The sequence below is a fragment of the Antechinus flavipes genome, chromosome 4 (assembly GCF_016432865.1).
Source record: "Antechinus flavipes isolate AdamAnt ecotype Samford, QLD, Australia chromosome 4, AdamAnt_v2, whole genome shotgun sequence".
Taxonomy (NCBI): domain Eukaryota; kingdom Metazoa; phylum Chordata; class Mammalia; order Dasyuromorphia; family Dasyuridae; genus Antechinus; species Antechinus flavipes.
The window spans coordinates 2,565,311-2,588,288 of NC_067401.1; the positions used below are offsets into that span (position 1 = coordinate 2,565,311).

Below are 22,978 nucleotides of genomic sequence, written 5' to 3' on the forward strand. Positions count from 1 at the left end.
TGCCCACGTTCCCCACATCGCCTCGGAAGGTGCCCGGGCCGCAGCTGCCCCGGGTGCTGCCCGTCTGCTTTGCTCTGACCTTCTGGAGCATCCTCTGCTGCTGGGGGTGCCTGGGTACTCCCCCTTTCCCTCTGTGGGTTGGAGAAGGGCCCTGCTTTTCTAGCTTTGAGCCCCTCGCAGGCCCAGGGGAGGCAGGCTGACTTTGGACAGACTGCGGCTCCGGCCCTGGATCCAGGCACCCCTGGGCACAAGGCCAGGACCCTGCTCTGCCCGTCTCTGCCACTGGCGTCTTCACAGGAGGAGGAAAGGGAGCCGGTTCCAGTAGCTGACGGGGTCGAGCCGGGGGCCCAGGCTCACGATGCCTTTGAGAGACCTTTGCCCCAAAGCTGGCTCCTGAGCGGAGTCGGAGGCCTGCTCTGCCTGTGCCCTCCCCTGGACCCGCTCTCCTCTTTCTGGAATGAGACTGAAGCTCACTGGCCTTCCTTCCCCGGTTCCGTGTGAGGTCCCTATGTGGCCAGCCCCCTGCGGCGTCGCGGGCCTGGTCTGTTAGCCGCTCCCGGGCTAGTGGGAGGCCCTTCAGGCTCACGGCTGATGGGGTCCCGCTTCTCTGCCCTGTCAGTTTCTGCAGGCCCATTCGGATGTGTTTCTCGTCAGCTCGAACCCCAGCAAGGTCTGCCTCAGGAGGGATGCCGGCCCTGCCCAGTCGCCCCCCGCTGAGCTGGAGCAGACCGGGCCCGCGGCCCCTTCTCAGGGCGAGGATCCCGAGGTCGGTGGGGCCGAGTCTGCCGGGGAGCAGCAGGTGGAGGTGAGCGTCGAAGGCCCTCATTGGTTCGACATCAACGACTCCCAAGTGGAGCCCATCCAGGAGGCGGACATCGAGAAGCAGTTTCAGGGGAAGGAGAGCGCCTACATGCTGTTTTACCGGAAGACCCAGCTGCAGAGACCCCCGGAAGGTAGGGGGCGGGGCCTCTCTCAGGCTCTGCTCGCAGCAGCGGACGCCAGGCGCGGTCACGGGCACGTTAGGTGTCGAGGACGAATTCCCTTCTTGGAGGGAGGCCGGCTGGAGAGCGGGGGGTCTTCAGCACCGTATCGTGTGCCAGCAGGCGCAGCCGTCCCCAGAGGTCCGGGTGGGAAAGCTGTCCTTGGGCTGCCTTCGGCCAACGATGGCTTTTGTTCACAGCTCAGTCCAACCCGTGGTACAAGGTTCCGAATCACCTGCTGAGGGAGGTGCACGAAGCCAACAGTGAGCTGCAGAAGAAGAGGTGAGGGCCCTCGGCCGGGGGTTCTGAGGCAGGCGGGACTGGCCCCGGGCCTTCCGCCCGGCTTCTTGGGAGGCTCTCCCGGGGGCCTCCCCTTGGGCATGGGCCGGACCAGCCGACGCCGCCTTCCCGGGCCCTCGCGGCCTCCCCCGGCTCTTCCCCAAGGTCTGCGACGGCCGGTCTGCCTCATGGCCCTAGACTTTTGTGGGGAGGAGACTCTTGACTTGGAACACTCGGAGGGTCTTCCGGGTCTGATTTCTTCTTTGGCTGTGACACTTTCCAGGGCAGACTATGACTCTGTGGTCAACAACCTGGACCTGCACCTGCACCTGGGCCCTTGCTATGAGTTTTACAATGGGGCCCTGCACCCCTCTTCCTCCAGGACAGAAGATTGCATGCTGGACTTGACCATCGACAAAAGGAAAACGTTAGGCGATCTGCGGCAGGCCATATTTCAGGTAAAGTACCTTCGCGTGGGCTGGAGGCTGTGGCGGGCCTGGGGGCAGGGGGGCCCTCCCTGGGCCTGCCCACGCTGCCGGCTTGGCTTCCCCTCCCAGGCCCCGCTGTGCCTGCCGGCCCATCCTTGGGGGGCTGCAGTGATCCAGGTCAGAGGTGGGACTGAGGGGGGAGGTTCCTTGGTGAGGACGCTGTGGCGGAGCTTCAGCAGAAGCACGAGGCTCAGGCAGAGTCCCTGGCCCAGGCCTTTCCTGTAATCGTGTCTTCCTTTAATGTGTCCATCATGGGGCAGCCCTGGAGGCAGGAAGCCCTGGCTTCAAGGCTGCCTCTGGCGTGGGCCCTGGGCAGTCCCCCCCCCCCTCCCCCCGAGCCTCTTTGTACCTCCAAAGGGAACGTTTGAGACTCTTGTGGCGGCAGAGAGCTGCTCTTCCTGGGCTGAGGGGGCTTCCTCACTGGGAAACCCCCCTGCCGGAGCCCCAGGGCCAGATGGCCACCAGGGGTAATAGCACTGGAAGTTGATCAGGGCCGGCCCCTTCAGCTCACAGGCCCCTCTATGAGCAGTGACTTGGCCCCAGTAGCGAGGGCAGAGCCAGGGGTTCGAGCCCAGGGCCTCTGCATCCAGGCTGCTGGCACTTTTTACTCAGGAGAATGTTTTCTTCCAGCTTAGATGGCCTAGGGTCAGGTTAATCAGATCAGGTGAATAGAAGAATGAGCCTGAGGCGGAACCTTCTGGACCATTGCCCCTGGGCAGGGTGGTGGGGAGGTGGGCCGGGTTCCCGCCGGCACCCCGAGCTAGCTCCGCGTCCCAAGGAGTCTGGCCCCTCACCTTGTGCAGCTCTCCCTTCCTTCCTTCTCCAGCTCCTGGAATTCTGGGAAGGGGATCTAGTGCTCAGTGTTGCCAAGCTCGTGCCTGCGGGACTCCATGTTTGTCACGCCTTCGAAGGTAGGTGCCTGGTCCTTGGCCAGCCGCAGTGACAGGGGACCCCCAGGAGCTGGACTGGCGGCCTCCCCCCGTCTGCCCCCACCCCTTAGCTGGAGCCAGGCCTCCCCCAGAAAGAGTGTAGGGTGACTGAAGGGGCTGCCTTAGCATGGCAGAGGGACCCACGGCCTGGGGGCCTGCAAGGCCAGAGGGCCCACCCTCTTCTCCCAGGCATCCCTTGTCCTCGACTCTCTGGCTGCCCTTCCTGCCACCCTGCTTGGTGGCTCAGGAGAGCGGAGGCTTAATTTCTGCCTTCCCATTGCATGAGCAGTAGTTTGGTCATGTGGCAAATGCCCCCTTTGGGTGAGGAGAGATCTCGCCCAGCACTCTCCTCTGTGGCCCTTTCCAGCCCTCACCTGGTGCTGGAGTTGAGAGCGGGTCGTACAGCCCCCCGAATGTGCTTCCTTTTCCTGCTGCTTCTGGGGGAGAGGCGCCCTGGGCCCTTTCCTCCTGCCCTGGCCCTCCTGCATCTGGGCACAAGCTCGGGCCTCTGCCCTTTCCGCTGCCCTTCCTCTGAATGCTTTTATTTCCGATCCATCTCCACTCCTCGAGCCCTGCTCCCGGTGGCATCCGCCGTAAATCTGCCTCCCGGCACTGGCGGAGGTTCACAAGCGGGCGGCCGCAGAGTGCAGAAGTGGCCCAGCTGCTCCTGTCTCGATCAGCTCTTAGCCAGGCTGTGCCCCAAGTTGCCGCCCCCCAGAGCTGAGGGCGGGCGTCTCGGCCTCGTGTTCCCGGACCCCTGCCGCTGTCCTGGGAACCCTCAGCAGCAGCTTGGACAGACTCATTCTGAGACCGAGGGGAGCTTGAACCCCGCTCCTTCCTGAGAAGTAAAACAGGTTCTTGCCGCGGGCCCCCTGTGTCAAAAGGGGGGCACAAATGCTCTGCAGAGGGGTCGAGTGCGTAGAGGAGGTGGACTCTGTTTTCCATGATGGTGACTGTGGTTCACTGGTGATCCCATCTTTGTAGGAGATGAACTGACATTGCATGAAATTGAAATGACCGATGGGGAAGACATCTTTGTGTGGAATGGGATAGAGGTAAAAAATACTTCAGGAACTCTTTCTTACGATTTTACAAACTTAATGTAATTGCAATAAGATAAGCTGCTAACGGTGTTGAGAATTGTTGTGATGGTGCAAGGAGGAGGAGAAGTGAGGGGATCAGGAAAAGCTGTGAGCAACCTTGGCGGTCAGACCGCTCGATTGCATGGAGGGCTGAGGTTCTCGTTAACTTGTCAGAGCCGGGACTTGAAAATGATCTGGCTGCAAAGTCCTGTTTTGTGATGATGGCTTTTCATTTGTTAAGCTTGAAATGCCAGTTCCTTCACTGGGGAGAACCCGCCTTGTTCCTGGCGCTGTATCAGGCTCCGTGAGGGCCCCCAGAGGAGTAGGAGACTAGCCTCATTGCGAGGATAAGACACGGGGAGTCATGGAAGCCTCCCCTCCCGGGGCAGGTCATCCCGTGCCCGAGGGACTGGCCCAGGCACTAAGTGCGTGTGATTAGTGTCTGAGCTAAGGCCAGTGATGGAGCAAAGCCTCTTAGCAGAAGTGAGACTGAGCCTGGGCCCTCACACACGGGAAGTGAGAACATTCAGGCTGAGGCCGCGTCTCACCAAAGTCTCTCAGGAGCAGAGGGCCCAGAAGCCTGGTCCTGCTAGAGGGGACGTCACAGACGGAAGGTTGGAAAAATAGTCGAGAAGAGCCGAGTCTTTCATGGATGAGCTTGGGCTCAGTCCGGCAGGAAAGGGGGAAGGCTTTGAAAGCTTCCGGGCGGGGATGTGACGTGGAAGCAGGGCGCATTCTAGGAAGACTAATCCATCACCAGGGAGGTCCAGGATCAATTGAAGGGGAGAGATTGGTTGTATAGAGGCTAGAGAGGAGGGGTCCATTGCCTTCATTTTCACAGAGGGCACCAGACAAGGATGAAAAGGAAAGGATTGGTGTGAGAGAGGTTTCTAAGGCATGATCTGCTAACCTCCTGTTATCCCCGAGACAAATGAGTAACGATTTCCTTGCTTGGGAATTATTGGAGATCGTGCTCCCAGATTTTGATTGTATTTGACTTGATTTTGACCAGTTAGGCCCTGACTGTCCTCCGTCTTTGCATTGCTTTGCAGGTTGGTGGGGTCAGAATTCCAACCGGTGATGACTCCATTCCCATCCTTTTGACTATTCTTCAACTCACAAATAACAATATGGGAGAAAAGGGGCAGTCGTTTATAGAAAGACGCCAAGTGTTTCCCTCGAATGCTAAAGTGAGCACCATATTCACAGTCTTAGCGTTCCCTGTTGGCCTCGTCCTGGTAAACATTACAGGCTCTCGGGTTCTTGAGTTAGAGAACTGGACAGTCATTCCCAAGGAGAACCTGGAACAGACATTCAAAGACCACGGCCTTCAAGATGGCAGCTCCGTGTGGATATTAAACTCCAACAGCTGTGACCAAAGGTAACGAACCCATATCTCTGGAATAACAGATCTGGTTTTTCCCTACAGATTGGAGATGGAAACCCATAGAAACCAATCGTAGAATGAGTGGAAACTTGGGTGAGGAAACTGCAGTGTATTCTGGGACAGCAGTGCCCTCTGGCAGGGTTCCTCCCCAACCTTGTGCTAGTCCTTTTGAGTCTATGATGTCCTTCTAGTTTCCTGGGATAGAACAAGAACACGTAAACGAGGGGCGTGCTCTTTCCTGAATGATATTTAAGTTTTCTAACATTGGGCTCTGTGAAATGGCTGAGTTATTTCTCAGAAGCTTTCCGCACTTCAGGACTGCCATTAATGTGGCTTTTGAGGGAGAACTATAGCAGACGTACATTTTTTGTCTTTGGCAGTTTGCTGTATGACAGACGGGATTCAAGGTTGTGACCATACAGTGGCCGTTGTGGCTGCGGTCATCCATAAAGCAAAGACAGCTTCAGGGTTGGCCCTCAGTCCTGTACTTTACATTCTACTTCCACAATGATATTAAAAATCACTGTTTTTAGATCATCTATAAACAATAAACATTAACTATAGGGACTCCAAATGGAAATGCTTTGTTTGAAGACAAGTATTGTCTGAGCAGAATTTCTGAAGATGTTCTGTTTAAAGAAGTTGATTAATATAGTCTTTTTTTTAAAATGATCTTTTGTATTTACACCTAAATTTCCTTGAATCCTTCCTTCTATTTCCCAGAGTCATCCCATAGAATGGGAACTTTTTTAAATGAAAAAGAGGAAGAGAAAAAATCAGCAAAACTGATTAATATACTAGTATACTAGTAAAATATGAAAACACAAAGTATTCCACACCTGGGACTTTAGGATTTGGGGGAGGTGTCTTCTCGTCTCTTTTGTTACTTCTCTTCTTTGAAGTTCATGCTTCTCATCTCTGCCACCCATTGAAAATCTTGGTGGCTATTGTCTACATCCCCTCTTACTCTCCCCCATCCAAGTCACTCCCTTTCCTTCCTTAATGAGTTCAGTACCTGTCTTGCAATTTTTATCTTTTTCTCAACTCTTACTCTTATTTTCAGGAAGTATTTATTATCTTTCAAACTCTCTAATCACTCAATTCTTCAGTTTACTTATTTCTGAAGAGCTCCTTCAGCCCCAGCCACACACAAAGGTGGTCATATCCTGGATCTTGTCATCCCCAGGAAGTGTACATGTTTGAAAATTCCCAGGTCCCTTTCATTTGACCATAAATCCATTGACTTTTCACCTCTCCCTCATCATCCTCACTGTGACCTCCAATTCCTTGATCCTTTGATTTTCTCCAACCCATCTTCCCTGCACTTGCCACTCTTTCTCTCTTCCCCTATCTTGACTTCTTGATGAACTAATTTAATTCCACCCTATCCTTTTCTCTTGAATCCCTAATCCTCTCTTCATATCACTGACTATGCCCACTCAGACCTTTAGCCTTGGATCACTTCCATCATTCTTCACCTTTGCACCTACAAGTCTGCGTCTGAGAGAAGATGGGGAAAATCATCTAACTGTTCTGGGGGTCCATTACAGATTGATGCTATTTAAGCTCAACTAGGCAATCCTCTGATATCTCCCTTTGCTGCCATCACTTTTTATTCTTTTGTTCTCTTAACCCTTTAACTCCTTAGTCTGACTTCTGGCACCATCATTGCATACAATCTCCAGATTGACCGATGATCACTTAGCCAAGTCCAGTGTCCTTTTCTCAGGCCTCATTCTCCTTGGCCTCTTGGCAGCTTGGGACACTGCAGGTCATTCTCTTCTCTAAGTTTTTGAGTCATGAGTCTCTCCTCGTTCTCCTCTTCCCTCACTGACAGCTCCTTCTCTGTCTCCTTGGCTGACTCTTCCTCCAGGTCACGCCCTTCAACCCCCATGACTCTGCTCCCTCCCTGCTCCCTCATGGGGACATTTCCTTGTCTCCCATGGATTTCATGACCATCTCTGTGCTGTCCCAGACTCTGCGCTGACCCCCGATCTTGCATCTCTAGCTGCCCTTCAAACATGGCAGACTGGATGTCCAGGAGGCGTCCAACTCAATGTGTGAAAAACAACTCTGGATCTTTTCTCTTGAATTCTGCCCTCTTTCTTCTCTTCTCTCTTATTGTAGAGGACAATTCCCGTTCTCCCAGGCCCTTAGCTCCCAGCTCAGAAGTCATCTTGGACTTCTCACTCTCACTCCCTATATCCAATATGGTGTCAATTTCATCTCTGTAACATTTCTTACAGATGTCACCTCTGTACTATCTCTTGTCAGTTTCATCTCTGCAACATTTCTTGTTGATTTCACCTCTGCAACATTTCTTATTGATTTTGCCTCTGTAACATCTCTTTCCTCTCTGTAACATTTCTTATTGATTTCGCTTCTGTGACATCTCTTGTCAGTTTCACCTCTGCAACATTTCTTGCAGATGTCACCTCGCTAACATTTCATGTTGGTTTGCTTCTAATATTTCTTGTCCATTTCACCTCTACAACATTTCCCATTGATTTCACCTCTCCAACATTTCTTGTAGATATCACCTCTACAGCATATCTTGTTGATTTTGCCTCTGTAACATCTCATCAGTTTCATCTCTGCAGCATTTCTTGTTGATGCCACCTCTGTGACATCTCTCATCAGTTTTTGCCTCTGTAACATTTCTTGTTGATTTCACCTCTAACATTTCTCCTCTGTTTCACTTCTGAGCATCTTTTGTAGATTTCACCTCTACAGCATTTCTGGAATATACCACCCTCTTCTGTCTTGTGACACTGTCCCCTACTGGTACAGGCCCTTATTGCCTCACATCTGGGCTATTACAATAGCTGATGATGTGGGAGGATGTGTGTGTGGGGGGATTACCTACTTCAAGGCCCTTCCCATTTCAGTCCATCCTCTAGCCACCAAAATGATTTTCCTCAAGTATAAGTCCAACTATGTTACCCCCTACTCAGTAAATTCCATTGACTCCCTATGGCCTCCAGGATGAAATACAATAAACTCTGTTTGGCCTTCAAAACCCTTCATCACCCAGCTTTCTCTTCCTTTGCAGTCTCGGTTAGGAGACACTATTAAGTCTTCTGGCTCTGGTTTTTCCAACAATTTGTTCAATATTATATTTTCCCCATTTCCATTTAATAGTCTCTAAAAGTGGATTAAATCATTTCCTTGCTTATGTTTTCTTGGTCGTATTTCTTGGTCCTTTTTTGTTTCTGTTGTTTGAGTGATTGCAGATGTAACTGCCTCCATCTGTTTTTTTTTTTTTTAAACATAGAAATGCTGCAGTGTTTCTGATTGGTGCTGATGTTACAAATTGGTATGATCAGTTTGCCTTGTGACTTGAACCCCTTTGCTTTTGTGAATATGTTCTGTTCATCTCTATAGTTTCTGGCAGGTAGAGAAAAGTTTTGTGTTACTGAATTCTTTTTTCCATTATATTTAAAAGACTTTCTCCCGACCTCTTGGAGATCTTGTTTGCTCTTGGAATCGGTGCATTTAACCCCTCTGTGCTTTAGAGTTGCAGCTCAGGATTTTTTGCCTGTGGAGGCCACCTGTGTATTCCTTGAGTGAGTGCTTTGCTTTCTCTGTTCAGGATATTTTCCTGAGGACCTTATTTCTTATGGTATTGAAGCTTTTGACTTGTCACGTTCTTCTGAAAGATCATGAATTTGTCATTCCTCTGTAGGCCAAGTCCCTCACTCTCTCTGTAGAGTGTGCAGAGAGAACACGGGCCCTCTTTGCTTCTTTTCTTCCAGAGGGCCCTGCCCTTCAGGGTAACCACATTCCTCATTAGTTCTTACATTGTCTCATTCCCGGGCTAGGCTCAAGATTTCTGCATTAAAGCACAAAAGTTTTTGCCAATTTGTTCCCTTGGAGTTACTTTTGAGATTCAGATTTTTTCTTGAGCCATTTGAAAGCACCTGACTGTAGTTTGAATTCTCTCGAGGTCATAGCTTGAAGACCTCTCTTGAGGTCCTCTCGAGAGGACCTTACTGTCCTCTGTGCCACCAAAGTTGGGCCTGTAGTGACTGAGACACATTTGCAGTGATTTGGGGACCTCCAGTGGTCACCTCCCTGTACTGTGGATTTATCTGCTGGTGCTCTGGATTTTTGAATGCATTTTCTTCCTCCTTAGTTCTTTAGTGACTGCCTACTTTCTGATGCTTTCCCCTTTGATGGTAGACTTTTGGCTGATAGGCTTGAAAACTATTTTAGTCTCTTTCTTCCTGGGGGATTCACTCCTCATTGGCATGAGGTGGTGGGGACAACTGACTGACCCCAGCTGGCTGCCAATCACCCTTCCTTTAAGCCTGGTACGACAATTCTCCAAGCTCATAAGGCTCTGTCCCACGATTCTTTAGTTCTCTGACTGAGTACAGCTGCCCGAGGCCCAGGGCAGGCCTACCTCCCCACACCTCCCCTTTCATCCCCGGTGACTGGTCAGATTTAAGAGCCACCTGTGGTGGCCACTGCCGAGTGCATCCCTCGGCCACCCTGCTAAATTCCAGGCCTGCTGGTAAGGTCAGTGTGTGCTGGATGAGAGAATTATTAAACTTCTTGGCGTATTGGCCTGTGGGGAGAAGCCCATCATTCTTGTGGGGAGTTTTTGAGAGCTGATGGAGACTCATCCTGGTCCTCCATCCTTCTGATAATCTGACTTGGAAGTTCGCAATATTAAAATTCTCACGATCAGAGAAACCAGGTAATTGTGGGAAGCCGCAGCTTATTGGCACGATGGCTCAGTCATTCAGTTGATTTCAGTCAGTGCTGGGCAGAGAAGACATGAGCCCAAATGCGCTCATACAGAGTATTTTGCAGGGTTGTGGAGAGAACCTGCAGATGGAGGATCAGGACAGACTTCATATAGAAGGTGGAATTTGAGCTGAACCTTGAAGAAGCTGCATTCCTAAGGGTCACAGGCAAAGAGGGAGAGCTTTCCTGGCATGGAAAAGCCTGGAGATGCTCTGGAAAAACGTGGAGATGGGAGATGGGCGTTTGTGTCTGAGGAGCAGCAGAGAGGCTAGTTTGTCTAAAACCCAGGGGCTCAGGGCATTGGGAGCTGGACTCTGAAGGGCTTTAGGAGCCATGAATGGGCCTTCTTGGCTTGGGGGGTGGCCAGGTGAGATGTGAGAAAAGCTACATAGGGAGAGGTTGCTGAGGTAATCCAGGCGGGTGTTTGAGGAGACAGTGAGAGACAGTAGATAGGATTGAGAGGTTGGGGTGATGAAGGTGGAGTCAGAGGGGACCTGAGGTGGCCCAGGTCATTTCTGGGGGAAGGAAAAGATGGCGATGTCTGCAGCAGCAAGGACGTTGGAAGAAGAGCCTTGGCTTTTGGACAGACTGAGCTGGCCTTGGGTTGAAATGCTCCACAGTGTTGTGGGACTGGAGATCAGGGCAGTCTGGGCCTTCATGTGTCCATCTGAGTCATGTCCATAAGGTTCTCTGGCAAGGCCGTGGGAGTTAATGAGATCGCCCGGAACAGAGCCTCGGGAGACACCCACTCATGGGGTCGGACACGGGCGATAACCTGATGCTGGGGCAGATGGGGCCTAGGCCAGAAGAGCCACCAGAGAGCCTTTCAGAGTGGGAGGGTCAGCAGTGTCAGGCCCTAAGGAGCAGGATGAGGGTGGAGAAGAAAGTGCCGATTGGTATTTTGCAGAGCAGTTTAAGTTTAATGACACGGTCAGAGATTGAGAAGTGAGTGAATGGAGGAGATGAGGTGGAAGTGGGGAGAGTAGATGGCTCTTCCCAAGAGTTTGACTATGAAAGGAAAGAGAGCTGCAGGACACAGCTTAAGGAAGAGCTGGCAGATAGGGGAGATGCTTGGGCATGTTGGGCAACAACTAAAGGAGTCTGATTTCTTTCAAACAGGCAAACAGGATTCTGGTTTGTAGACAGACAGATGTCATTTCACAGGGCATTGAACATAAAAAGGTGACACGTAGATGTGAGGTAGAGAAAGATGGGGTGGTGGAAGCCGTGGGCACGCTTGGGAGGGTTTCCATGGAACTCCCGTGGGAGACAGCCGGGGTCTCTGAGCCATCGAGTCATGGAAGCATGAAGACACCCCCTCTGTGGGGATGCTTGTTTCCCTTTGGAAAGGACAAGTAATCTTGCTTTCTTTTGACTGAAGCTGATGCACGTGGGAAGGTGGTGAGCTCATTTTTATTAGGACTTCTAAAGTTCCATGTGTAGAATCTGAGAGATGTCGGTCATCCCAGAGCCAGTCGCGATGTTCGGGGTCACAGTGAAAATGAAAGCATCACTTTGTGAGTGTCTCTCCTTGCCTGCAGCTTGGTGATGGCCGAAGGCAGACGGATGAATTCTCTGAGCAACTTCAATTGGATGCAGGTTAAAAATCTGTGCCAAGCAGATTCCGAGGAGGAGCAAGTGAAAGTTTCTGCGACAATTGAAACCGTGAGTGCAAAGGAGTTTGGGGTCGGAGCCTGCGAGAAAGCTGGCCAGGGCCTGTCTCCCCATTTTAGGCAGTGATAGGGCTGGGCTGCCCGGCGAACGGTTGAGGGGGGAGAGAACCCCATCTTTGGGCATGGGCTGCCTCTTTGGCCGGATTCAGCCCATCTTATAAGGCAAACCTAATTGTTTCCCCGTATTAGTTCTTAGAATTCACCCAAAAATATTTGTCCCCTAATTTTCCGAATCTAAAAACCAGAGTCTGGGAGTTCCCAAGTCTCTTAGAGTTTTTCATTCATCTGATATTAACTGAGGTTGTGACTTTAAAGGAGTCCTCTCCTCTCGGTTTCTTGGATTTAGGGGGAAAAAGTGAACTCAGACTTTGAGACCTATTGAGAGCAAATCCATCTGTAAGGCCTCATGAAGTCTTGTTTGGTTTTCCTTTTTGGATTAATTCTGACACTTGTCCCCCCCCAAATCCTTGTGAAATCAATCCTTGGATGAAAAAATTCTCAGAAAACCTTATTTGGTAAGGTGGAGGCTTATTTGTAGGAGCCCCATCAGTAAAACAGTCCCAGAGGGAGCGCGTGAGCTGCTGTGAATCTTCTCCCCAGTTAAAATTTAGTTTTGTTTATTTCCCAGCTTACAAGTCTGTTTCCTCTTGTTTGCAATCATAAAAACGTGGAACATTTTTTTATTAGTGTTCTGCCTTTTGGGTCAACACTATTCCTTAATCCTTCATCCCAGGGAGCTTCTTAGTGGGCTCGGAGTTTGAGTGCTGGCCCAGGGGTGAAAGATTAGGTTTGGAGAAGCCCGGCTTTCCAATAGCGAGCTCTCGGAAGTGGGATCACGTGGTAGCTGCCAGGAATTGCAGCGTCTTTGTAGCTGGGCCGACGGCCGTGGCCGGGCCCTCCCTCCACGTGCGCCACTCCTCCCTTCGGCCCGTGGGGCCCGTGGCCAAGGATCCGAGCGTCCTTTAGTGCCGGGCTGCCTGGCAATGACCGGTCAGCCATCGCTGGTTTTTTCTGTCTCAGACACTGTTGGACATCAGAATCAAGGCCATCAAGGAGCTGGGCCTGCAGGAGGAGTTGGGTAAGTGGCGTTTTGGATGTGGATGTTTCAGGAAGGAGCGTGGGCTGTGACTGATGCAGGAGAGGAAAGTAAAATGGAGCGATGACCTGGGGGTGATCTGGGAAAAGGAGGCCCGAGCTTTAAGTAAATGATTGGCGTCTCCAAGGATGGGGACAAGGGGAGCCCTCGGGGGCAGTCTGGGGTCTTCAGGGCCTGCCCTGAGGGGCACTCTGGTCCTCACATGTTCGGTGTGGCCGCCTGGGCCAGCCCTCTGACCGGCTCTTTCCTGCTTTTCCAGTTCATAACAGCTGCTTGAGGCTGATCGACAGGAATGGGCAGCTTCTTTTTCCAGGTAGGTGCTTCTTGATTGCCCCACCCGCATGGAGGGTTGGAGGTGTGGGCACTTGGGAGTTTGGAGGCTGGTTTGGACAAGACTCTCTGTCCCTTTTTATAGACCAGGAGACTGGGGCCCAACTGGGGCACACAACTGGGCACACACTCGTGTAGACACTCCCATACACAAACTTGTGTAGACCCCCCCCGTGCACATAATCGTGTAGACACTCGTGCACACACTTGTATAGACACTCCTGTGTACACACTTGTGTAGACCCCCCTGTGCACAATTGCCTGCCCTCTGCACACAGGGTCACTGATTTCTTTCTGGGCTGTAGTTTCCAAGTCTTTCTGGTTCCCTTCCCCCTTTTTTCTCTGCCTGCACTTGGTCTAGACCAAGGGTCCTCAAACTTTTTAAATAGGGGGCCAGTTCACTGTCCCTCAGACTGTTGGAGGCCGGACTATAGTAAAAACAAAAACTTTGTTTTATGGGCCTTTAAATAAACTTCATAGCCCTGGGGGAGGGGGATAAGCGTCCTCAGCTGCCGCATCTGGCCTGCGGGCTGTAGTTTGAGGACCCCTGGATTAGACACTCAGATGCCCATTAGAGGGTAAGGAAGTTGCCTCTTTAGTCTGGCTCCATTGTGACTGTTCCGGACAAAGGTGCCCCCCATCTCTGCTTGCTGGGTTGAAGGGCTCCCAAGCACGGGCAGGCCATTTCACTTCCTTATAGCTCAAGGCCCAGACCAATCTGGTCCTCCTGCTCATGACAGAATTGTGGGACACAGGAGATGTGGCCCTTCCCTCCATGCCCCCCACCCCCTGAGTCTTCCAACTGTCCTTACCCTTGCTCCTGCCTGAGGTCATCATCCTGGAGGCGGCCCTGAGCAGCTCCTTTCTAGAGCATTTGGTGGTCTGTCAAGAGGGAGACCGTTCTTTGGGCAGCCAAGGCAACCACTTGGGGGGCTCTGCTCAGCGCTGCCCATCCCGGTGGCGGGGCGTCCTCGAGGAGCTCCCAGACTCCGGCCGGCTCTCTGGGCCCACTGACCTTCCAGCTCGGACTCGGGAGTCCTGAGCGGGGCCCGTGGTCAGGCTAGTCCCGCTCACTGAGTCCCTCCGTGTTCTCCACAGTGCCCGAGCATTTCACCGTGGCCGAAGCAGAGATGGAGATGGGCAGTCTATTGGGACTCTGTCGGGGCAAGGCTCCAACGTCCTCACAGGTAACACCCCTGGGGGCTTCCGGCATTACCCAGAGGTCCCAACTGGGGGCTTGTGTATGGGTGTGCGAGTGACTACTATGTGTCAATGTGTGTGTGTGTGTGTGTGTGTGTGTGAAAGTGTGTGTATGTGTGTGAGTGTGTGTGTGTATGTGTCAGTGTGTGAGAGAGAGTGTGTGTGAGTGTGTGTGAGAGAGTGTGTATGCTAGGTGTGTGTGTGGGGGGGAGACAGGCTGGCGGGGAGGCTCCCCCGGCCTGTGGACCCTAGGGGCCTTCCTGGGAGCGTGTCTCCCTCCATCTCTCCTGGGGAACCGTGGCGGTCTGAGCTCACAGCGGACCATGTCGTGGCTGCGTCTGGCGTTGCTCTGTCTGGGTCAGCTCTGGGAGGGGGCGGCCCAAACCACTGGCGCTGTCTTGGGATCCCGGGGTGTCCAGATAACTTGTGGGGCTTGTTCAGGGGTGGCTGGGGGGTGGCGGTGACAGGTGAGAGAAGGAGCTGGGCCGTGGGGACGGCGCGCTCCTTGGGGGTAGGGACGGAGGAGGCCGGGCTGGGCCTGGTGCTCCCCTCAGCTAGGCTTATTGGCCTTTTCCAGCTGTTCCTGTTTTTCACTGTGGGCTCTGATTTTGAGTCCGGCCTCATGATGGAGATCATCGTGGAGTCGACAATTTCTGTGAGAGAAGTAAGTGGCCGAGCCCCGGCCGAGGAGGCCCTCTGTGCCCGGGAGACCTCTGCCCAATGGGAGGTGTCTGGGGCAGAGGCCCGAGGTGGGAGGCAGGGAGGGAGGGAGGCCGGAGGATGTCGGCCGGAGCTCCTGGCCGACTTTGTACCTGCGGGGAGATGGGTCCATCCCCAGTGGAGCCGACTAACCGGGAGCATCACCGATCTGTGTCTTTTTTCAGTGTTTGAAGGGGATGCTGGAGAAAGCCGGTCTGCAAGGTCAGTGACTGTGGGATGGCGCGCGCCATGGGGCACGGCCTTTTGCTTGCTCTCATTCCCCGTGACAAACCCCTGGGGTTTGGGCCCCATTTGCCGCGCTCTTGGTGGGCAGTAGGGCTCCCTCTTGTTTGGGTCCTTGAAGACCAAAGGCCGCTCAGAGGCACCCGGGAGACAGACGGTATTTGGGGAGGAGGAGGTTGGGCCCTCCTGATGCCAGTCCTGTGCAGTGAGGAAGTGGGGAGAGCAGTTCTGGTCTGAGGGCGGGCCGGGGACCGGGGGAGAGAGCGGGTCCCGGGGAGGGGCCGCCGGCGACCTGGGGATCGCATCTTGGAGGTGTCCCTGTCCCCCATGGCTGCGCATCGGGGGTCACTTGGCTACGTCTCGCCCTGGCATCTGCCCAGTATATGGCCAGCCTTCCCCTCTGGGGGATTGTGGGTGGCCTGCTGTGAGCAGCTTTTCTTCCTGTTGTACAGTCTCTGGTGACCTCCTTGACTCTTGTTCTTCAAAGCTCCTCATTGATTATATGTTGCAGCCTGCTTATGCCCCCCAGTGCCAGGCGCTCTGGGTGATCCTCAGTTCTAGTTCTCGAGTTCTGTCCTCGAGGGGAGGTCCAGGGCTCACGGTTCTGTCCTTAGAAGTCAAGCATGACTGACTTAATTCCCCTTCCTGTGGCAGCTGTGGCGGTCCTGAGGAGGGTGTCCCGCGCGGGTAGGGCTCAGTGGCCCCCGGCGCTCCTCCTCCTCTTCCTCCTGGGCTCCTCCGCGCAGATTCAGGGCCTTCTGCTCTTTTCAGTGACCGTCCCAGGTTCTCTTGCCTCTCCTGTCACTCCTAGCAGTGTTTCTCCCATCTGGTGCTTGGGGGATGGAGTCAGCCCTGGACCCCCTCCTCACTCCCAGGAGTTTCGTGTCTGCTCTTCTGGTCTCCCAGTCACAGAAACCTGTTCAGAGAGAAGGAAAAGAATCTCGAGGGAGCTGGGGCCAGGCTAGCGTGGAGCACTTGGTGCTGAACGCTCTGAAGCCTTTAGTCCCTTTAATCACACCGGGCCCAGAATGTCCTTTTTCGCTTGCTTGGTTCTTGCCATCCCACAGTCATTAGTTTCCTTTTGCCTTAACCTCGTTTTGAGTGTGTGATTTTCTTCAGTTCCCGTTTGTGTCTCTCTTTCCATTGGTTCCTCCTACTTTTGAAGACGATTTTCCTTTCAGGGGATTTTCTTGCCTTTGACCAGTTGTATTTTTGAAGGGATTGGCTTCCTTTTCCAAGCTGTTGACTCTCACTTGCACAACTCTCATTTCTTAGTTTTTCTTCTGCCTCCCTTATTTGGCTCCTAAAGTCTTCTGTGAGCACTTTCCAGAAGCCTCTTTGGGCTTGAGACCGATGTATGTCGCTCTTTGAGATTTCCTCCATGGATGTTCTGCCCTCGTCTGAGTTGGTGTTTGGGTCTGGCCCGTCGCCGTGGTAGCGTTCTAATGTCAAGATTCTTCGGCGCAGCTCGGAGCCCTGGCTGGTTGGCCCCTGGTGTTGGGCGGTCTGCTCACAGCGGGGGGTACCTTGGCCGCTTTCCAGGAAGAGCCTGGTTTCCCAGAACTGGCCTTCTGAGGTGGGAGTGGAGGCTGCCCCAGCGCTCTGCTCTGCCACTGAGCCAGGAGCGAGGGTCTCCGATGCTGATCTGCTGTGCTTAAGACCCTCTCACTGGGTCTGCCTGAGCTGGGCTGAGCGTCCCTACCCCAGTGAGACTGACCTTCCTGAAATCCTTCTGTTAGGACTCTGTCTTGAGCTGGAGGGCAGTTTCAGTCCACCAGACTCTGTTCAGATGTTTGGCTAAAGGTGGTTTTCAAGGGAAACTGGGAGAGCTCAAGCAGCTTCCTGGCTTCTCTGCACCATCTTCTCCAGAATTAAAGGCAAAATCACTGGCTTTGATGCATCTGAAGCCTCTCTCCAGTCCCTCAAAAAGATGCAAGGTGGGCCTCCCATTCTCTGAGCCTTTTGGAGTCCATCACGGTGGCAGAAGCCTGGCCTGGCAACTGACTGATGCCTGGGCCCCGGGGCTCTGGGGCAGTTGCCTCCTTAGCTGAGGCCGGGGGGCCTGCTTGGTCATTTTGGATGTTCCAAACGGGTGGATGCTGAAAGCAGCGTGGAGTCACATGGATCCTCACGGTGCCGTCCTCCCCCTCAGCGGGGTTCCTCTCCTTCAGGCTGCAAGTTTATTCGTTCCTTGGGCGGGCCTGCCTGATGCCTTTACAAATCCACCACTTGTCTTGGGAATTTGCCTTCAGTTCCTTCCAGCAGCTCTTCAAGCCTATAAAGATCTCTCTTCATCCATGAAGTCCTTGTGCACCTGCTTGAGTTTCTTGGCTTTTGTTATTAGGCTCTTTCCCTCCCCCAGTTACATGTGAAAACAACATTTTGGGGGGATTATACGTGTCTATTCATTTTTTCCATATTTCCTTTTGAATCCTGTTGGGAGAGAGAAATCAGAACAAAAGGGAGAAATCACGAAAGAAATGAAAAACACAAGAAAAAGAGAAAAAAGGGAACATAGCATGTGCTGATTTATCTTTAGTTTCCATAGTTCTCCCTCTGGATGCAGATGGCCTTTTTCATCCAAAGTCTATTGGGAGTCTTGGATCACAGAATCACAGAAAAACCAAGTCTTCTGTAGTTGATCATTGCACGTTCTTGTTGTTATTGTGTGCAATGATCTCCTGCTTCTGCTCCTTTGACTCAGCACCAGCTCCTGTAAGTCTCTCCGGCCTCTGAAATCCTCCTGCTGATTGTTTCTTATAGAACAACAATATTCCGGCATTCATAGACCAGAACTAATCCAGCCCTTCCCCAGCTGACGGGCAGCCGCTCAGTTTCCAGTTTCTGGCCACCACACAAGGTGCCACAAACACTTGTGCACGTGTGGCTCCTTTTCCCTCTTTTGTGCTCTCTTGGAGCTCTTGTAGGTAGGACTTTTGGTCATGGTCTCCTCCCCGGGTTTCCGTTCACTTCTTTGGCACATGCTCTGTCCCAGATGCTGAAGATCCAGGGGTGCTAAGGAGGGAGTTAGTGTGCCCACAGCAAAGTGAATATAAACGTGACCGGGGTAAGTGGGGTGCACCGGGAGCTGAGGGTCAGCTTCAGGCTTTATTAGGAAGTTTCACTCAGACGTAATGGAATGCTGGGAAGTATGTCCAGGGAAGGACCGTGTACTTAGCCTGCTGTGTGAGAGCAATTGTGAAGGGCTTTAAATACCTGCCACAGAGCCCGTAGTCTCTTCGAAGGTGAGAGGGAAGGTAACGTGAGCACACCTTACTTTAGGATCTCACTGGGCAACTCTGGTAGGCGTAAGACTTGAGTCAGGTGATTGCTCTGTGATCCTTGTCCAGGCCCGCACAGGGTGGTGGCTAAAGAAGCGGAGGACAAATGCAGGAGTCTCTGGGGAGATTTAGCGGCTGATTGGGTGTCAGGTGTCGGGGAGAAGAAAGAGTCCGCAGACCTTGTGGGACCTGGAGCCCCAGAGAAATGGGGCTGTCGCCAACAGAACGGAGAAGGGAGGAGGAGGGAAAGAGTTTTGTTTTGGACAAGAGGGCCTTTGGGGGCACCCGTTTGGAGATGTCCAGGAGACAGCTGGTGACGAGAGACTTGGATGCAGGAGAGTGGGAGTCGTATTTATGAATAGGAGGGTTCCGTGGGTGGTGGTTGAAGTCATGGAGCTCGTGGAGTTTTGAGAGAGTTATAGTGTGAGAGTGGAGGGAGCCAGGGCAGATCTTGGGGTGGTCCTGCACGTAAGAGCTGAGACACGGACGAAGGATCAGCCAGGAGCGTTGAGGACCAGGAGGAATTCCGCCGTGGAAATAAAGGAGTCACTACTCGGGATCGGCCTTCTTTGCCTCTCTGAGTGTCCAGGCCCTGCCGTGGGCCCTTCCCAGAATCTTCCTTTTAAATGCATTGAGCGTGTGCAATTGCAGAGGAAGCCAGTGGCATTGAAATAGGATCTTGTATTTATTTTAGACAGGCCAGGAGCACATGGGGACGTGGGGAACTGCAGGAGGCGGGGGCGGGAAGCAGAGACAGGTGCCAGGGAGATTTCACAAAGGATGAAGACTCAGCAGGAGAGGGGGCCAGGAAGGGCTGGAAGTGAGCTTCCTTGTGGCCCGGTGTATCAGGAGATGGAGAAGTTTGTGGTAATAGGCCAGAGGAAAGGGAGGGTAAAGTGGCCTATAAACTGGGCTGGGGGGGCATCGGAGGGCAGGAATTCCATCATGACCGAGATACGGGCCGGGCTGTCCACAGATGGCTCAGTCATCCCCCAGACCCCCGCTGTTCCTCCTGTAGCCATCAGGATGGCCCGTCAGTCTCTCACCCGTCATCTTTTGAAGAAGGAGATTGTTGTAATGGCCGGTTTGAGGTTAGTGGCGGGGAGTGGAGGGGTAGGGTCTGCTCTGCTAAGTCAGGAGAGCCGCCATTCTGCATCTGTCCATGTGGCTGCCGTCCCCGAGTTCCCCACATCTCGGGGCTGGTGCTGGGTGCTCCCCACATCCCCGGTCTGCGTGTGGGGTTTCTCCCTCCATTGATCCTTCTCCGGGATCTGGTCTCTGCATTTTTCACACGTCAGTATTATAATGACAATAGCCGACGTCTCCCCTCTGCCTCGCAGACACCAGCCGGCCTGTAAGGTAAGTCTCTGGGACATCTTTTACTGACCCTCAGGGAGTGTCCGCTGCTACGGCCAGTACGTGGGGGAGGCTCGATCCGGAAGGCAGGTTCGGACAGTAGAGTGTAAGCTCCACGAGGGCAGGGATTGATGCTTGTGGGCCCGTAGTCCCTCCGAGCCCTAGACCCTTCTCCACGAGATGTGTCCAGTTCTGGCCAGAGGCGGCCTTGGGTCCCACCTCTCCATATCTTGCTGTGCGGTCTTTTCGCTTCCCTCCTTTGCCATTTGTGGTATTTGTCGGGTCTCTTTTCTTGGTCTTGTTTCCTGGAAATCCCCATTTCCCTTCTGATTGGCGGCTTCTCCCAGCATTAGATCCGCACCTTTCTTTGGTGTGTGGAGGTTTTTCTCCTCATCCCCCAATGGCCACGGACACATACGCTGTTCCCGATTCTTGGGACAGAGATTCCGTCCCTGGCCACGAGCCTACCGCGACTGTTTTAACTGCAGCCCCCAGATCCAAGTCCTGTGCTTAGACCATCTCCATCAGTGCTCACACTCCAGCTTTGCCTCCCACTTCAGAGCGTCTCCCTGCCTCCTACTTCAGAGCGTCTCCCCCTTTTCAAGCTCACTGCCTTTGATTGTCGGGGAGCAGGTCCCTCGAAGATCCCAGTGGCGACCGAAGCTTCTCCTGGCAGTTGGCCGAGACTCTCGGCCCGGCCCGGCCTCGGCCACGTTGCCCCCTTCCCCGCCTTTTTCTTCCACCTCCTTTCTTGCCTCTGGTCTGCCCCAGTGATTTTGCAGACCTTCATTATTTCTGTTTATTCGCTTCAAATTCATCCCTTTTACAGCATGCAGCAGCTCATAGGGCATTTGGTCGGAGGCCTGAAACTCCCTGCGAAGGGGGGGTGATTAAATACTGGGAGGACGCAGGGGATGCTTGTGTCCGCTTGCTCATGGTAGAGGAGGCGCTGCGCTCGCCAAGGGTGGGCACGTCCATTGGCGCACCAGCCGGCGCCCTCGGCCCCTTCTCCCTCACACGTCGCCCTGTGGGCGCTGCTTGTGATCCAGACAAATGTTGCCTCTTGACGAACGTCCTTGTGACTTATGAATCTTGAGAATTCCTTCATCCAGATTTTTATTTCATCATAGGTGACTCATGGCATTTGCGAAAAATGGATTGGTGCTTTGAAGCTGGAGAGCCTTTAAGTGAGGAAGTAAGCCTTTTTTCCTACTTTTTATTTCCCCGAATGGTTCACTCTATCTTGTATTCCCCGATGCAAGTGCAGACTCGCCCTCCCCACGAGCAGGGGCCGTTGCGCTGGCGTTGGGGGTGGTCTTTAGCAGGCTGGAGTTGTCCTCGTAGCTCTGTTGCTTACAGCCGGCTGATGGCCCGTGATGTCGGAGTTAATGACACTAAGCAAACTAAGTGACTTCGGTAGTGCTTTACATTTACCAAACTGACCTCTGTGGCTCCTTCTTTCAGATTTGGGGGGGCCATGGTTTTAGAGATCCTTAAGAATAGGGGAACGTTCAAGAAATCTAGAAACTGCAAGGTCTAGAGAGTTCCAAAGAGCTTGTAGTCGCGTCAGCGAGCAGCTCAGTTAGGCCCTAATCCATCCTGTAGGCCCTTTCAATCTTCCTTTAGCCATGGAGGGCACGGTTTGGTACTCTGTAGACAGAGGTGGCAGCCACAGACCAAGAAAGGCGGGTAGGAGGAGGCAGGAGACACTTGGGCCTTTGATGGAGGTGGGGGGCAAGGAAACAGGCACTTATTAGGCTCCTGTGTGCCGGGCACTGTGGTAAGTGCTTCACAGATTATTTCATGTGGCCATTGATGAGCTGGCGGAACGAATGCAAGGTCATTCTCCAAATTGTCTCTGCATTGTCCTTGTCTGAAGCCCAGATCTCGATCCTGGAGCGTGATAAGTGTCCTCCAGCTACTTCCAGGAGAGGTCATTCTATCTACCTGACCACTCTGGATACTTGGGTCTCCTTGGGGCACCTCAAGAAATGACCTTGATGCCCTTGGTCGAAGCTAATTCTCCGTAACTTTCGGCCCATAACCCTAGAGGTGTCCGAGGGTTTCCACTCTCCCCTGCCTTTCCCTGTCCATCTTCTGCTTTGCTCATCCTGCTAGTCCAATCTGCGAAGGTGACCTATTGAGAGGGAAATAAGCTCTTGAAATAACCAGCGCTCAAGCAGCTTACCCGGGCTTTGTCTGACGAGAGCGCAGAGCTCCCTCTGAAGTAGAGCCATCTTGGCCCCTGTTTCCTCGAGTAGCAGAGAGACCTTGTTCTAAGGCTGCTCTGCCAGGACCCCGCAGCCATATTGTAGAGCTCCTTTATCTCGGTTTGGGGAGACGGAAAACACCAGGCCTTGGGCGTCCCCTGCATGTTGGTGATCCCTGTGTCTCTCTCCTGTCCTGTCTTCTCTCTGAGCTTTTGACCCGAATGTCTAGCTGTCACCCAAAGCTCAGGCCACGGGAAACTGGACTTATCTGTTCCCGCTTTGCCACAAACGAAAAATCAGCCCGACACCCGTCCTCCGTTCCCGTCTTTCCAATTTCTACCAGAGGCACAAGGCTCCGGCCAAACAGTTTCAGTCACTTTTGACTCTTCCTTCTTTTTTCCTCCCCCACATGAGCCTGCCTTCCTTCGTTTCCTTTTCATTTATCCCCATAAAATCTTTCTCTTAGCAAAACCCTCCTCTTTTGTTCATCACCAGCCCTCATTGCCTCACCGACCCAGATCACCATAGTCTCTCGTCGCTGCCTCGAGCTGCCCCTGTAGCCAATCCATTCTCTGGACAACAGAGGAGTCTTCTTTAAACTCCATTTGCAAAGGTCTTATTGGTGGCTGGCTTATAAACTCTCGTACTTGGCTTCTGAAATCCCAGACTCCTCCAGCTTCCCGACGAGTCCTCCCCCTGGCCCTCAGCATGGGCCTGCAAATGGAACACTCCTTGTCTTTACTCATGTGCTTCCCTCACCTCAGAGCCTTCTCTCTGGCCGGGATGCCCAGAGTTCATCTCTTTCAGTCCCGCCTGCAGCCCCTCCAATCTTGTTTGAAGCCTCCCGGGCTCCCCTTCCTCTTCGCAGCCCTGCCCGACAGCGTGTGGCTCCTCGTTGCATGCTGCTCTCACATCTGGGGATCTTGTCTCCTTAACTAGAGTGTAAGCTCCTTGAGGGCAGGGCCCCTCGTTGAGATTTTTCCATCCCTCTCT

At 53.1% G+C, this 22,978-nt stretch overlaps 1 protein-coding gene across 4 annotated transcripts in view; it reads left to right on the forward strand.

Moving 5' to 3' along the window:
- Positions 1-22,978, forward strand: part of USP40 (ubiquitin specific peptidase 40) — a 50,072-nt gene that overhangs the window by 18,774 nt on the left and 8,320 nt on the right. For 3 of the 4 annotated variants that reach the window (XM_051998420.1, XM_051998422.1, XM_051998421.1), the window contains exons 11-23: positions 620-953; positions 1,181-1,262; positions 1,543-1,717; positions 2,574-2,658; positions 3,661-3,731; positions 4,811-5,139; positions 11,439-11,562; positions 12,591-12,648; positions 12,926-12,979; positions 14,095-14,183; positions 14,774-14,860; positions 15,081-15,117; positions 20,906-20,970. In XM_051998420.1, coding sequence (XP_051854380.1) covers positions 620-953; positions 1,181-1,262; positions 1,543-1,717; positions 2,574-2,658; positions 3,661-3,731; positions 4,811-5,139; positions 11,439-11,562; positions 12,591-12,648; positions 12,926-12,979; positions 14,095-14,183; positions 14,774-14,860; positions 15,081-15,117; positions 20,906-20,970 — 1,590 coding nt within the window. The remainder of the gene's footprint in view (positions 1-619; positions 954-1,180; positions 1,263-1,542; positions 1,718-2,573; positions 2,659-3,660; positions 3,732-4,810; positions 5,140-11,438; positions 11,563-12,590; positions 12,649-12,925; positions 12,980-14,094; positions 14,184-14,773; positions 14,861-15,080; positions 15,118-20,905; positions 20,971-22,978) is intronic. The other variant, XM_051998423.1, reaches the window with a different exon arrangement.